The 12,386-nt window shown below is 40.3% G+C and overlaps 1 protein-coding gene across 1 annotated transcript; it reads left to right on the top strand.

Moving 5' to 3' along the window:
* Positions 1-3,485: 3,485 nt before the first annotated feature.
* LOC115685433 (uncharacterized) lies at positions 3,486-9,812 on the top strand. The gene is made up of 7 exons (XM_056304549.1): positions 3,486-4,245; positions 5,268-5,342; positions 5,425-5,941; positions 6,478-6,863; positions 7,995-8,221; positions 8,324-8,471; positions 9,246-9,812. Exons 1-7 carry the CDS (start codon positions 3,679-3,681, stop codon positions 9,372-9,374), a joined length of 2,049 nt encoding a protein of 682 aa, XP_056160524.1. The 5' UTR covers positions 3,486-3,678; the 3' UTR covers positions 9,375-9,812.
* Positions 9,813-12,386: the final 2,574 nt, after the last annotated feature.

The following is a 12,386-nucleotide window of genomic DNA, read 5'->3' as shown; positions in this document are numbered from 1 at the left end:
ATAGGGTCTTCAAAGATGGCCCTTGGTTTATCAACGGAAGGTTCTTATCTCTTCAGCCACAGGATCCCAAGTTCTGCCCTTCCAAAGCTGCCATGTCGTCAGTGGCGGTCTGGATTCGTATCCTAGAGTTGGGCGTTCAGTTCTCTGATATGGAAATGTGAAACAGTGGGCAGTTTCGTCGGACTGGTTCTGAGCGCAGTAGCTTTGCGAGGTTTAGCATCCGAGTTTCTTTGGATAAACCGTTGGAAAGGATGATCTGTAATATGATGTTGAACATGCATTTCTCTATGTGCTTCAATTCTTGTTTGGTCGGTCTCACAAAAGGACCGATGCATCGACATTGCCTGAGAGCATGAAGGGGGGCAGCCGGCCGCCGAGCATGACCCGAAGGGAACTCACAAATGTTCCGCTACCGGCACGAAGGACTGTCAGATTTGTAAACACTAACATTGGACATTTAAATTGTGAGGTTGCCCCTTTTTATAACGTACTCCTTTACTTTATCTTATTAAAAGAACATGGGCACCCACAGAATTTCGACTTGAAAATTTAAGGTTGAAATGGATATCGAATTCGCTCTTTATAGTAAGAAAGACAGCTTTCTAGATATTTGGTTTAGTTTGTGAGATGAATATAAATTGTTGTGAATTAACGGCGACCTTTGTGACCAAAAATAAGAAAGGTTTTTGGTAAAATAAGACGTACGAAAATTTTCAATTGAATTTTGGAAAGTGTAAGTATTTAAGGAATCATAATTTAGAAATTTTAAAGATTCGGTTTACTTTCGATTTACTTTTTTTGGCATCCGTTTACACCATTATCATTCATCATGACCTTTTCATGAAATTTTCGGGAAAAATTTGAGGTTAAATCTCTCTTTTTGTGTTTCCTTTATACAGAGAGAATAGATATTATTCTTTTATAGAATTAATGCATATGCTCACTAGAATGCTCACTAGAAGTCATAAAACTTTCACAAAAGTACAATTGAGTCCTAAAATTTATCGTCCTAAAACTTGTCAAATTGGTTTAATCGAGTCCTAAAGTTAATACCGTTAAACTTGCTAACGAAAAATTCTAACATGGCACTGACGTGGCTAAAGTATGAAACATAAGAGTAGAACAACGTCGTTTTGGTCCAAATTTAACTTTTAATACTATTTTTATTTAAATTAAATTTAAAAAATAAGCTTAAAAAAAAAGAGGAGGAGAAGGAGGATAGGCGAGGAGGGCTTTTTTTCAAAAAGTTTTAGCTTAATTTTAAATTTTAATTTAAATAAAATTAGCATTAAAATAATAATAAAAGTCACGTCATCGCCACGTAGGATAAAAAAATAATAAAAAGTCATGTCAGCATTTTCCGTTAGTCAAATTGTAGTATTAACTTTAGAATTCGATTGAACCAATTTGACAAGTTGTAAGACTTAATTGCACTTTTTGCAAGTTTTATGACTCAATTACACTTTCATGACAAGTTTTAGGACTTCTAGTGAACATATCCCTAGAATTAAATATTTCTCAACCAGCAATACTTTAAATTCACTTTTTATAAAAACCTAAATTATTCTTTTTTTCCTTATTATATTGATTCTTTTTTCTAATGGTGTTTTTATTTTTATTTTTTTGGATAAGTGCACTGGAAGTTCTAAAATTTCACGAAAGTGCAATTGAGTCTTACAACCTACAAAAAGTGCAACTAAGTCTTAAAATTTATCAAATTTGTGCAATCAATCCAACTTGACCAACGAAAAATATGGATGTGTCTTTTTTTAATATTTTCTCTCTCCTACGTGGCGGTGACTTGCCAAAAACATAAAACATAAGGCTAAAACGGCATCATTTTGATCATAATTTGATTTTTGATACAAATTTTAATTTTAATTAAGTTTTAAAAGTAAGCTAAATTTAAAAAAATGTATTAAAAATTAGCGATCGACTAAAACGTCGTTGTTTTTACCACGTCAACGTCACGTAGGAAAGACATGGCCATGGTTCGGAACCGGCGGTTCCGATTTGTGGTCATGTATGAACCTGAACCGGAATCGCCCTTGGCGGTTCCGGTTTCGGGCCGATTCCGATTTCGGCCCGGTTCGAAACCGGTCGGTAAAAATTAAAAAAATAAATTATGAAATAAAAAAATAATGAATTATCAAATTATGAAATAATAAATTATTCAATATAAAATGTAATCAAAATGTACATTGTAATCAAATTTGGGGAAAAAAAGAAAGAAAGAGATGAGGCTTGAACTTAATGAATTATCAGTAAGCGCCTTACATATCTTCTTGGGGATAGAAGAATCAAAATCCATGTAGTTCTTTTACCCTCAGTCGTCGCTACCCGTTCCGGTACCGGTATCGGTACCGGTAGTGGTGGTATCTCCGTCGTAAAAAAATTCGGATTCATTATTCCGATCTATCTCTTATTGTCGATACTGAGCCTTCGTCCAATCATCGACGCAAGCTTGAGCCTCCACTAATTCCGGAACTAATCTTGAACATTGTTCGTCCAAAATATTACCTCCGGCACTGAATGCTTATTCGACCACAACTGTCGAACATGGGGTTGCAAAAATTTATTTTGCAATAAGAGAAAGGATTGGGTATTGGCTTGCATGCCTCTTCCATCAATCCAAAATTAAAAAACCTGTACTACCTTCGGATTCAGAAAACTCAAATGAAACGGTTAGATACATCTCTAATTCAGAAATATTTCCTATTACTCCCTTTTGCTTTTTTTGTCTATGTAATAAAAGTTGGTACCCTCTACTAATTTTATCTGTACTCTCACTTTGTGTCTCGGTAGATTGAGAAGATCCAATATCACCTCCCTCAGTACAAAATTCATTATATAATTCTATTACTACGTTGAGAGTATTGAGAGAATTGAGAATTTGAGAGAATTTATAAGAAAAAAATGAGAAGGAAATTTAGGAAAAAATAATAATAAATGGATAAAGTAGCCGTTGCCATAAAATATATATATTAGCCGTTGCCAAGGCCAAGTGGCCAACGGCCACCTGCCCTGGGCCTATAGGCTGCAGCAGGGCCTACAGACGTGCAGGCTCTGCTGCAGTTTTTTTTTTTTTTGGAACCGGGCTCGTAGGCCACGGGCCGTTTCCGGTTCTGAATCGCGGTCCCGATCAACGGGCCGGTCCCTGGTTTGACCCGGGCCGGTTCTAGGCCGAAATCGGCCCGTGGCCATGTCTACGTAGGATAGATAAAATAATAATAATAAAAAAGCCACGTCAGTATTTTTTGTCAGCCAAGTTGGACGGAGTTAACGAAAGGACTCGATTGTATCAATTTGATAAATTTTAGGACTTGACTGCACTTTTAATAAGTTGTAGGACTCGATTGCACTTTCGAGATTGCTTTAAAATTTTCAGTGCACTGGTCCCTATTTTTTTTGTTGTGAAATTAGGGACAAGAAAAAGGAAAGTTTGTTAGGAGAAAAGAAAAGAATAAAAAAAAAAAACTCGGTGCGTCGTGCATTTAGTTTAACTAGTCTCGACCCTCAACAACTCTCACCGGACGAGACTTGAAGCCCGACGACCCGGCCCGGATCCGGAGCCTTCTTCTGAGGCGGCAATGGCATGATCACCGAACATATTGCCCCGTCGTCCTCCGTATCTCCTCCTCCTCCTCCACCGACCTCTCCGCCGCTCCTTCAACGTCGATGCACAGCTCCGCCGCGAGACGAGCTAAACGTGGCTCTCGGCCGCACCGAGGCTCCCGCGCCGACGGGAACTGGAGAATCAAGCCTCCCGGCGGCGGCGGCGGCGACGACGGCGACGGCGGCGGCGGCGACTACCGTCGATCGCGACTGGAGTCTCCCGAACCGGAGATTGATCACCAGTCTACCCCCTCTACTTCTCTGCAAGAGCCCCGGGGGTCCGGGAATCCGCCGAGCCGCCGGTGGGCAGCGCCGCCTGATCAGGCGAGAGCTCGATCCGCCGAGAGCTCCGGCGCGGACCGGTCGGGACCGGAGCTGCCGAGCTCGTCGAGCTGCGAGGAGAGGGAGGTGAGCGGCGACGACGCGGTTAGGCTGGGGTCTGATGAGAAGGTGGGCGGCGACGTGGCGGCAAAGGCGAGGGAAGCGATGGAAGGGGAGAGTGAAGCGAGGGAGGTGAGTGGAGACGTGGACAGTGTTGTGGTGACGTTGGAGGAGTTGAGGTTGGGGATGGAGGAGCCGGAGTTGGAGGAAGAGCAGCTGAATGCCAACGATCAATTGCAGGAGGACGAGGTACGTGACTTCGATGGAGGATTTTTGGTTCTTGCTGTCTTTCAATCATCTGCTGAAGAGGAGTTGGTAATGAACGTGTACAGTAACATCATAGAAATTTGTTGGTATGAAGAGAAAAATGTGGGCATCCGTAAATGGCCGGACTGTGGATATTGAGAATGAACAAGCACTGGGTGATGGTGTGGCCAAAGAGTTTTCTTTGCGCCTTGAATTACATTTCGAAGGTATAGGTGTCTAAAGTGAGCAGGCTTGCGATATCATAAGGTTCCTTTTGGGTCTCTAATATCGGGTTTGCTTGTGATACCTCAACTAGTCCAGTAAATGAGGAGACTACATAATTTTGCATCGTGAATATGCTGCTTTTGCTTGGATTTTGTGAAATCAACAGGATAGACCCCACTGAGTGACGTAGTGTATATGTGGCTAGATAGCCAAAATCCAGCAAGAGATGCCAGTATTGGTGACTTGTGGTGCTATTACAGTTTCATTGTCATTAATTTGTCCAGTTATTCTAATTGGTAGAAATCTTTGTCCTAATGGGCTCTCTATGAGCCGTTTTGGCCAAGTATAGCATAGCTAACGAAAAAGTTATTTACAAGGCTGCTGAGTTGCAATAACAAGCTGAGAACTTGTGAAGGCCTGGTTTTGAGGCTTGTGTTTTTCTGTTGGTGGCTTGTGATGGGAGTCGTCAACCCATGTTTCTTTTTGGTGGAGCAATAAATGTTTAGTTACTCGCCAAAAAAAGAAGTTGAGTACTTGGAGACTTTTGTATATTCCACATGACGCATGTGCATTTCTAGTCGTCATAATGTATGTTACGGCATTATTTCACGCGTCTCATTGTAGCAGCGATATGAAGTAGACTTTTAGATTATTTGTGCAACATAAGGAACTTTCTTGTTCTGAAATTAAATAGTGGGTGAAAGGGTGGAGAACTTTGACAGCTTTATTTAAGCTTGTTGATTGTTACAGAATAAAGTAGCTTTTGCACGTTTTCTTTCTTATCCTCAATTTTATTGCAGTTGCTTGTGATGGAGTCAATTTATGGAGATAATGTCTTTATCCTTGACAGAAGGCGGGGTTCTCGGTTTTTTAAGGTTTGTCGAGAAGCTGAAAGCACTGTATTATGGAATTTTCCCCAAAAAAAAATATTCTGACTCTCGAGTGACATTTTTGCAGATTTATATTGACGTCGAGGTTGCTAGCGAGATTACTGTAATTGCTAGGCTGAATCCATCCAATGATCTCACCGTCACAAGTGGCAATTCAGATGGCTTTTCTTACTCTTACAAAGTCCAGCACCTTCCTCCAATTGTGCTGACATGTCTATTACCTAAGTCGTACCCCAGTCATGTTCCTCCTTGCTTTACCATCGCTGTCCAGTGGTTGGCTCCCATTAAAATTTCTAGTTTATGCTCCATGCTTGACTCTATATGGCAAGAACAACCAGGGCAGGAAGTTGTATATCGTTGGGTGGAATGGCTGCAGAGCTCCTCACTTCCTTATCTTGGATTTGATGAAAAAATAGATCTTGGTCCTTATGGAGTAAGAGGAACTGGAGATAAGCGTGCAATTTCGGGAAGTGTCTCTCCCGACGTCGATATTCCCTCAATTAGGAGTTATAATGATGACAAGTGCCACGAGAACTTCTTGAAGAACTTGCATGAATGCTGTATTTGTTTCAGCGAGTATGCAGGTAATTACAAAGCCTTGTCTTGGCACTATGCTCTATCATCCCTGGTGAAACTTCTTGAGTTAAAGCTCAATTCTTTTTTCGGAGTAAAGTAATGTTCTGTCATCCCCGGCGAAACTTCTCGAGTTAACGCTCATATCCTTTTTTGGTGTAAAGTAATGTGTGGATTTTTGTGTTTGTTATTTCTTTGTCTGTTAGAATAGGCTCATAGATGTTATATCTGGCCTGAGCTAAGCAGGTGAAACAGGCATGAATAAAATGTTAATGATCTAAAGTTATTTCTGTTGGAGCTTTATGCTAGTTATTTGAAGAATCTTCATAAGAATGGTCATTATAAACATTTACTAGCACTTCTGGGTTGTCTAAATTCTGCAAGTGGTATTCATTGATGCACTATGGTTGCTTCAAAAGTCTACTTGCATTTTTCACTTGGAGTGGTGAATATCAATTTTCTTCTTATGCAGTGGCTAAGCACCCTTGTCATGTCTCATGAAACTATTGAATCCTCTTTCTTGCTTGATTTCTCCTCACCTACCCAGGGACGGATTTCATCAAATTGCCATGTCAGCATTTCTTCTGCTGGAATTGTATGAAGACTTGTTCTGATTTGCATGTCAAGGAAGGAACAGTATACAAGCTTCACTGTCTTGCTTCGAAATGTGGGGGCATGGTCCCACCTAGTTTGTTGAAACGGTTACTTGGTGATGAAGAGCATGACCGGTGGGAGTCTTTAATGTTGCAAAAATCCCTCGATTCAATGTCTGATGTAGTATACTGCCCCAGATGTGAAACACCATGTATAGAGGATGAAGATCAACATGCCCAATGCTCAAAATGCTTCTTTAGCTTTTGCACTCTTTGCAGGGAGAGGCGACATGTAGGCGTTGAATGTATGACACCAGAAACAAAACTGCACATCTTGCAGGTAATACTTGCATGATGACCACAACTTACCATGCTACATAATGACAACTGTTTTGGGCTTGTGTGATTCCAGAAACGATGAGAACAGTTACAAGGAAGTGGGGAAAAAGGGCTGACTAAGCTTTGCTTAGATGTGAAATATCGATAGCTTCGCTTATGTGTGAAATTATATTGTTCTTCTGAGAAGATCTATCTCCATGTTTCCTTGTTAGATTAATTGGACTTGCTTCTTGTTTGCTTTTCTTGTTCATGTGATGCCCTCTTGTGGAAACCTAATGATATGTATATGATATCAGAAGGAAACTAATGCGGCACAAGCTTAGACTCTAGAGAAATTACGTGATGACTTCAGTTTATGCCAGTTATAGTTTCTTAAAGTCCTGTATGTGATAGCTTTGCTTTTGGTTGCAAGCTCTGTGATTTTACTTCCTATGGCTGAGCTTGGAGTGGTTTTGATGATTTGATCTTTAAGGTCAATTATGATCTCTCTCTCTCTCTCTCTCTCTCTCTCTCTCCATATGCATGCAAGTGCTTACGCGTGGTTTTCAATGCACTTTGTCTTTGGCCTATGTAAGACCTACATCCTTATCTATTCGAATGACAGGTGGTAGAAGTTCTGTGTATTATTCTTAAAGAGGCAGCAGTTCTGCTCTAGCTATTTATTGTTGTCATGTGTTCCATCGAATATGAGAAGATTAATTTCATGCATTTTAACTCTACATAGAATGTTGGCATCGGATGACACATAAACTTAAGTTCCTTTGGTGTAAATAATTTTCTAAGCGGCTGAATTGTTCCCTCAAGGCTCATTTGGGGTTCCAATTTTAGTGTTTCTTCAGTATGTTTGTCTACTAACATATATAGGGTAGCCTTTTTTGGAACGAGAACCCTTGCACATGGGAGAACCAATTTCCTGAATTGTTCACCAATCTATGAGCCATCGACCTGTGGTCACACGATGGGGTTGGTGGCTAAAAAACATCTTTAGTTGAGTTGCCCAACTTATATTTTGTACTTGTTGCTTGCTGCATCAACTCACGCCTTCGTTGTTTTACTTATTGGCAAGAATCAGGGACTGCTTCCTGGTTTATGATTTTTCCAAAATTAACATGTTTATGTCCTTTGCATCCAGGAGCGCCAAAGTTCGTCCCAACTTAAGGATGAACAAAAACGATGGGAGCGTGAATTAATCAATGAACTTTTAAGTGTCAAGGAAATCAATAAGATTGCCAAACAATGCCCCTCTTGTAAAATGGCGATCTCTCGAACTGAAGGTTGTAACAAGATGGTATGCGAAAATTGTGGGCAGTACTTTTGTTATTCCTGCAATAAGGCAATTGATGGATATGAGCATTTCAGGTCAGCAACGACTTCTGATGAGTTTTTTACACCCTTTTAATTATGATAAAGCGGTGGTTCAGTTCTTACTTTGATGGACTAATTAGCTTGTACTATTTGAAGGGATGGAACATGTGAACTATTTCCGGAGCAAGAGATTAGGCAATGGCAAGAGCAAATGAATCCTCGCCAATTGGTGGGTCAGGTTCAGGCTGAACTTTTTGCTAATCACGGCCAGACATGCCCCAGTTGTCGTCAGTTTAATGCGAAGGTTAGCCACGGACATCGAACTGCAGATTTGTTTCCTTGAATTTGTAGCCTCCCTGCAACTTGGCATTGCTTAGAGCAGCAATATGTCAATTGAACAATTTCTTTGAGCACAGTAATATAGTCGGCAGAATCTCCGGAATCTGAATTTTGGACTAATTATGTGTGCCAATACATGACATCTACTTTCTCCTCTTCCTATTGTTGATTATCAAATTCCAAAAAGTCAAGAAGGAGGGTGTTTCTCTCTGTTTAGGTCGTTTCTAGCTAAAGAGGAAAATAGATAAAGAATAACAAACAAATGTGCTGTTCTTCTCTGGTAGTTTTACAGTATTCTTCATAATATGCTCTTTTCTCAGGATTGGCAGCAATAGTAAAGGTTGAGAACATGAATGCTTCATAGTTCGTGTGATACTGAAGGATGAAAATGAGAACCTTGTGTTTTACTCAAAATGTTGCTTGTTGCCTGCTTTAAGAATTTCCACTTTGGAGAGTATGATATAATTTTAAATTAGCAGTCCATGTCTGTCTCTGCAATTATATTGCAGTGATAATCAACTCTATCAACTAAAATTAGCCAATCAGGTTATGCTTACACGAGAAAGTAATAGTTTACCATGCTATATCAAGTGTTTGTCATTGTTGGACTTTTCGAAGATTACAGAAAAATGCATGAATATAGGATTATAGGAAGGGACTCAAAAGGAGTTGATTCATTACTCATTTCTCAATTAGTCCAAGAAACCCATCATTCTTATTACTATTTCCTCGCTCACAGATTGGCAACAACAACCACATGTTCTGCTGGGCATGTCAGACACACTACTGCTACCTATGTAAGAAGATTGTGAGGCGTGCTTCCGAGCACTACGGGCCCAAAGGATGCAAGCAGCATACTGCAGGATAGGTACAAACATGGACTATGCGTATGAGGCTATCTTCAAAGATGCAAATGCTGCATGTGCGGAATGATTATTAATTGAACTGCATTCCTCGGTTTAAATCGATGAGATCGGTTGATCCTATCTGGTGCAGTTTATTTAAGTGAATCCTCGGGATAATGAAAAATTGTGGTGCTTGAAGTTGGACAAGATCTCATCTCTGCCAGATTTTTCAAGGACAGCGAGTTCTTGCTTTTGATTCTTGAACAGACTCGTGGAGTATATCCCAAAATAAAAATCATAAAGAATTATATGGAGCAAAGTATGTAGGTTGCTTCCAGCTTTATTCTCCACGGTGGGAGTGAGTGGTCGTATATTTTTGAGTGACAGAGTCAATGGGTTGCTGATTGGAACACAAGAAATAATGATTTTCAATGATATGTTCATTTTGGAGATTTGATCTCCCTCGAGGCTTTTTTTCTGTTTGTTGGCCGCTTCCAGTCAATTGTTGCCCTGCTCTTGTGATGCAATTTACTAAATCTCTGTCAAGCTCTTTACAAACTTTACTACCAAAACTTGGGGGAAGTTACCAACAATGTTCTAAATCTATTGTACTTAAATCAATTTAGTTTTAAACATTTTAATTTGAACAATTTAATCCTAAACTTTTTAATGATTTGTCAATGTAGTTCTTCCGGTCAATTTTGATCGAAAATCATTGACGTAAATGCAAGTAATCCTTTGTCACACAACCAGCGATAAAATGGACATTTCAAATTTTTCATAATTCTTTTGAACTTCTCTATTTTTTTATTTTATTTTCTTTCTTTCTTTCTTTTTTTCCTTCTTCCTTCACTAGTTGCCAAGCCTCGGTGATGGCTAGCCACCAGCGACAAGTGAGGCTGGCAAGGCTTGCCCTCGCCAGATCTAGCGAAGTTCAATCTCGGGCCCCTTGCTAGATCTTGGCATCTTGGTAGGGTTGAGCCTCGCTAAATCCGATGGCGAGGTGACCTCGCCCGAAGCTGGCGAGGTTAGCCTTGGACAAGCCTTGCTTGAGGTCGGCTCGCCTCGAGGATGGCCCTCGCCAACCTCACTTGTCGTCGATCGCCGGCCATCGCCTAGGCCCAGCGACCAACAAAGGAAGAAGGGAAATAAATAAATAAAATAAAATAATTCATAAAAAAATTGTTCACATTAGCGATTTAGCCGGAAGAATTATATTGGCAAATCGTTAAAAGGTTTAGGATTAAACTGACCAAATTAATGATGCATTTAGTTCGATTTTGGGGAAATATCTTTGGGAAAATGCAAAGGCATTTAGGCTAAATGAGATTTTCGAAATGCAAGTAGTATTTAATAAATTGTATTTTTAAAACTTATTGGGAAGTAACTTCAACTTAAATATCGTTTGGTGAAAACTACATTTTGTAAAGGGCTTTTGCTAGTTTTTTTTTTTTAAAGCCTCAAACTATTTTTGGTGGAACTTAGCCATTGGCAAGCCAAAACGGCCGCCGGCCAAACCTCGCTTGAGGTCGCGACCTCAAGCATCGCTTGGGTCGTGCAACTGTTGTGATGCCTACCTCAGGCGATGTCGCTGGCCTCCATCCATCTCCTCTGTGCAAACCGTGGGGAAGATGAACAATGCTGATGAGCAGGGAACAGTGGCAAGATTTGCATTCCGAAAATGCTACTTTCTAAAGGACCTCTGGATCGTGGGGAAGATGAATAATGCTGATGAACGAAGAACAGTGCCAAGACTTGCGTTCCGAGAATGCTACTTTCTAAAGGACCTGCCTTGGGCCAAAGGGCCTTTGGACATTTCCTAGAGTTCTTAAAAAAATTTGCCAAAGGGATTTTGGGCTCCAAAACTCATTGTAAATGCTGAAATTAACGAGCTTGAAAGGTTTATGACTGAATTAGACAAGTGAAATAGATTTGACTTTTTATGATAATTTTTCTCCAAAATTTGTTCATTTGTTGATTACACGCATGAGACACGGTGTGGTTTTCGGACACAAAAGAAAAAGATGTTGTATAGAGTGTTGGAGAACACAAATAGATTGCGATCATACTTTTCATTAAAGCCGTTACAAAATAATTACTTTGAATAAATCAAAATCGTTGAAATATCCAACAAAAGAGTCATGATTTAAGAGTCCCGCAAGATAGGCGATTGAATCATCATTGTCGCTTACTTATACGCTTCCGTCCAATCAATTGAATGTCCTCTGGAGTCGTGAACAATGCATTAATCGTGCTTATCCGGCATCCACTCGTTAAAGAAGAAAAAGGTGGCTGGCGGAATGAGACAATTTCAGCTGAAGCAATGATGGACATGGCTCGTGCTCCAATTGAGAGATGGCACATGATAATGACTTACGATATGTTGCTGTATTGCCATGCCACTAGCTCCACTTGAACAAGAATCTTATCATGTTCCATGTCGCCGATCAGCGCCAATGCTTGAAATAATTGGACAGTACAGGGAAAATTTGCTCCCAGAACAGGAAAGAAGCCAAAGATATTTTACCAGCTGACGTTTGATGCAGTGATAAACTAAGGAATAAAGCCAAGAACGAATGACACCACCCACTGTTTTTTAAAGGTATGAAAGAGAAGATTCATACTGATACATCATTGAAGAGCCTGTCCAAGTCAAGACACAACTTGACTCGAGACCAGAAAGCTCTCAACTTACAACTTTCAACTTTCTTGCATGTGTTCATTGCAAGAAAATAATGCAAGATCGCTCCAAAATCCATGATTAAGCTTTTGCTAGTGTTGTCAGTGCCTGTGATTGATAGCGGGGGTAAGAGCTCAACCCAGTTCAATGTCCCAGCTTCAAAAAGCAAGAGAAATAACAAGTCCGGCCCGTGTCGTCGCAACACATACACACGCGCACACTGAGGCAAGGCAACAGTCGTTTCCTAGTTACAGGGTTGAATAGGAACACCATGGCCACAACATTGGTAGTAGTGGTTCATGGGACCATTGATGTCTCAAGTGGCTCGTTCTGTCGGAAGAGAATCAGTGCATAT

Source organism: Syzygium oleosum, unplaced genomic scaffold (assembly GCF_021117445.2).
Source record: "Syzygium oleosum isolate NSW1041296 unplaced genomic scaffold, Sole_v2.1 Sole_v2.32, whole genome shotgun sequence".
In the NCBI taxonomy this organism is placed as follows: Eukaryota; Viridiplantae; Streptophyta; class Magnoliopsida; order Myrtales; family Myrtaceae; genus Syzygium; species Syzygium oleosum.
Note: the sequence above shows the minus strand (reverse complement) of the source record. Positions and strands in the feature narration are given on the sequence as shown.

Coding starts and splice junctions, on each gene's coding strand:
- LOC115685433 (XM_056304549.1), top strand. CDS start 3,679: ATGCACAGCTCCGCCGCGAGACGAGCTAAACGTGGCTCTCGGCCGCAC. Junction 4,246..5,267: donor ATCAATTGCAGGAGGACGAG/GTACGTGACTTC, acceptor ATTTTATTGCAG/TTGCTTGTGATGGAGTCAAT. Junction 8,222..8,323: donor GATGGATATGAGCATTTCAG/GTCAGCAACGAC, acceptor TACTATTTGAAG/GGATGGAACATGTGAACTAT.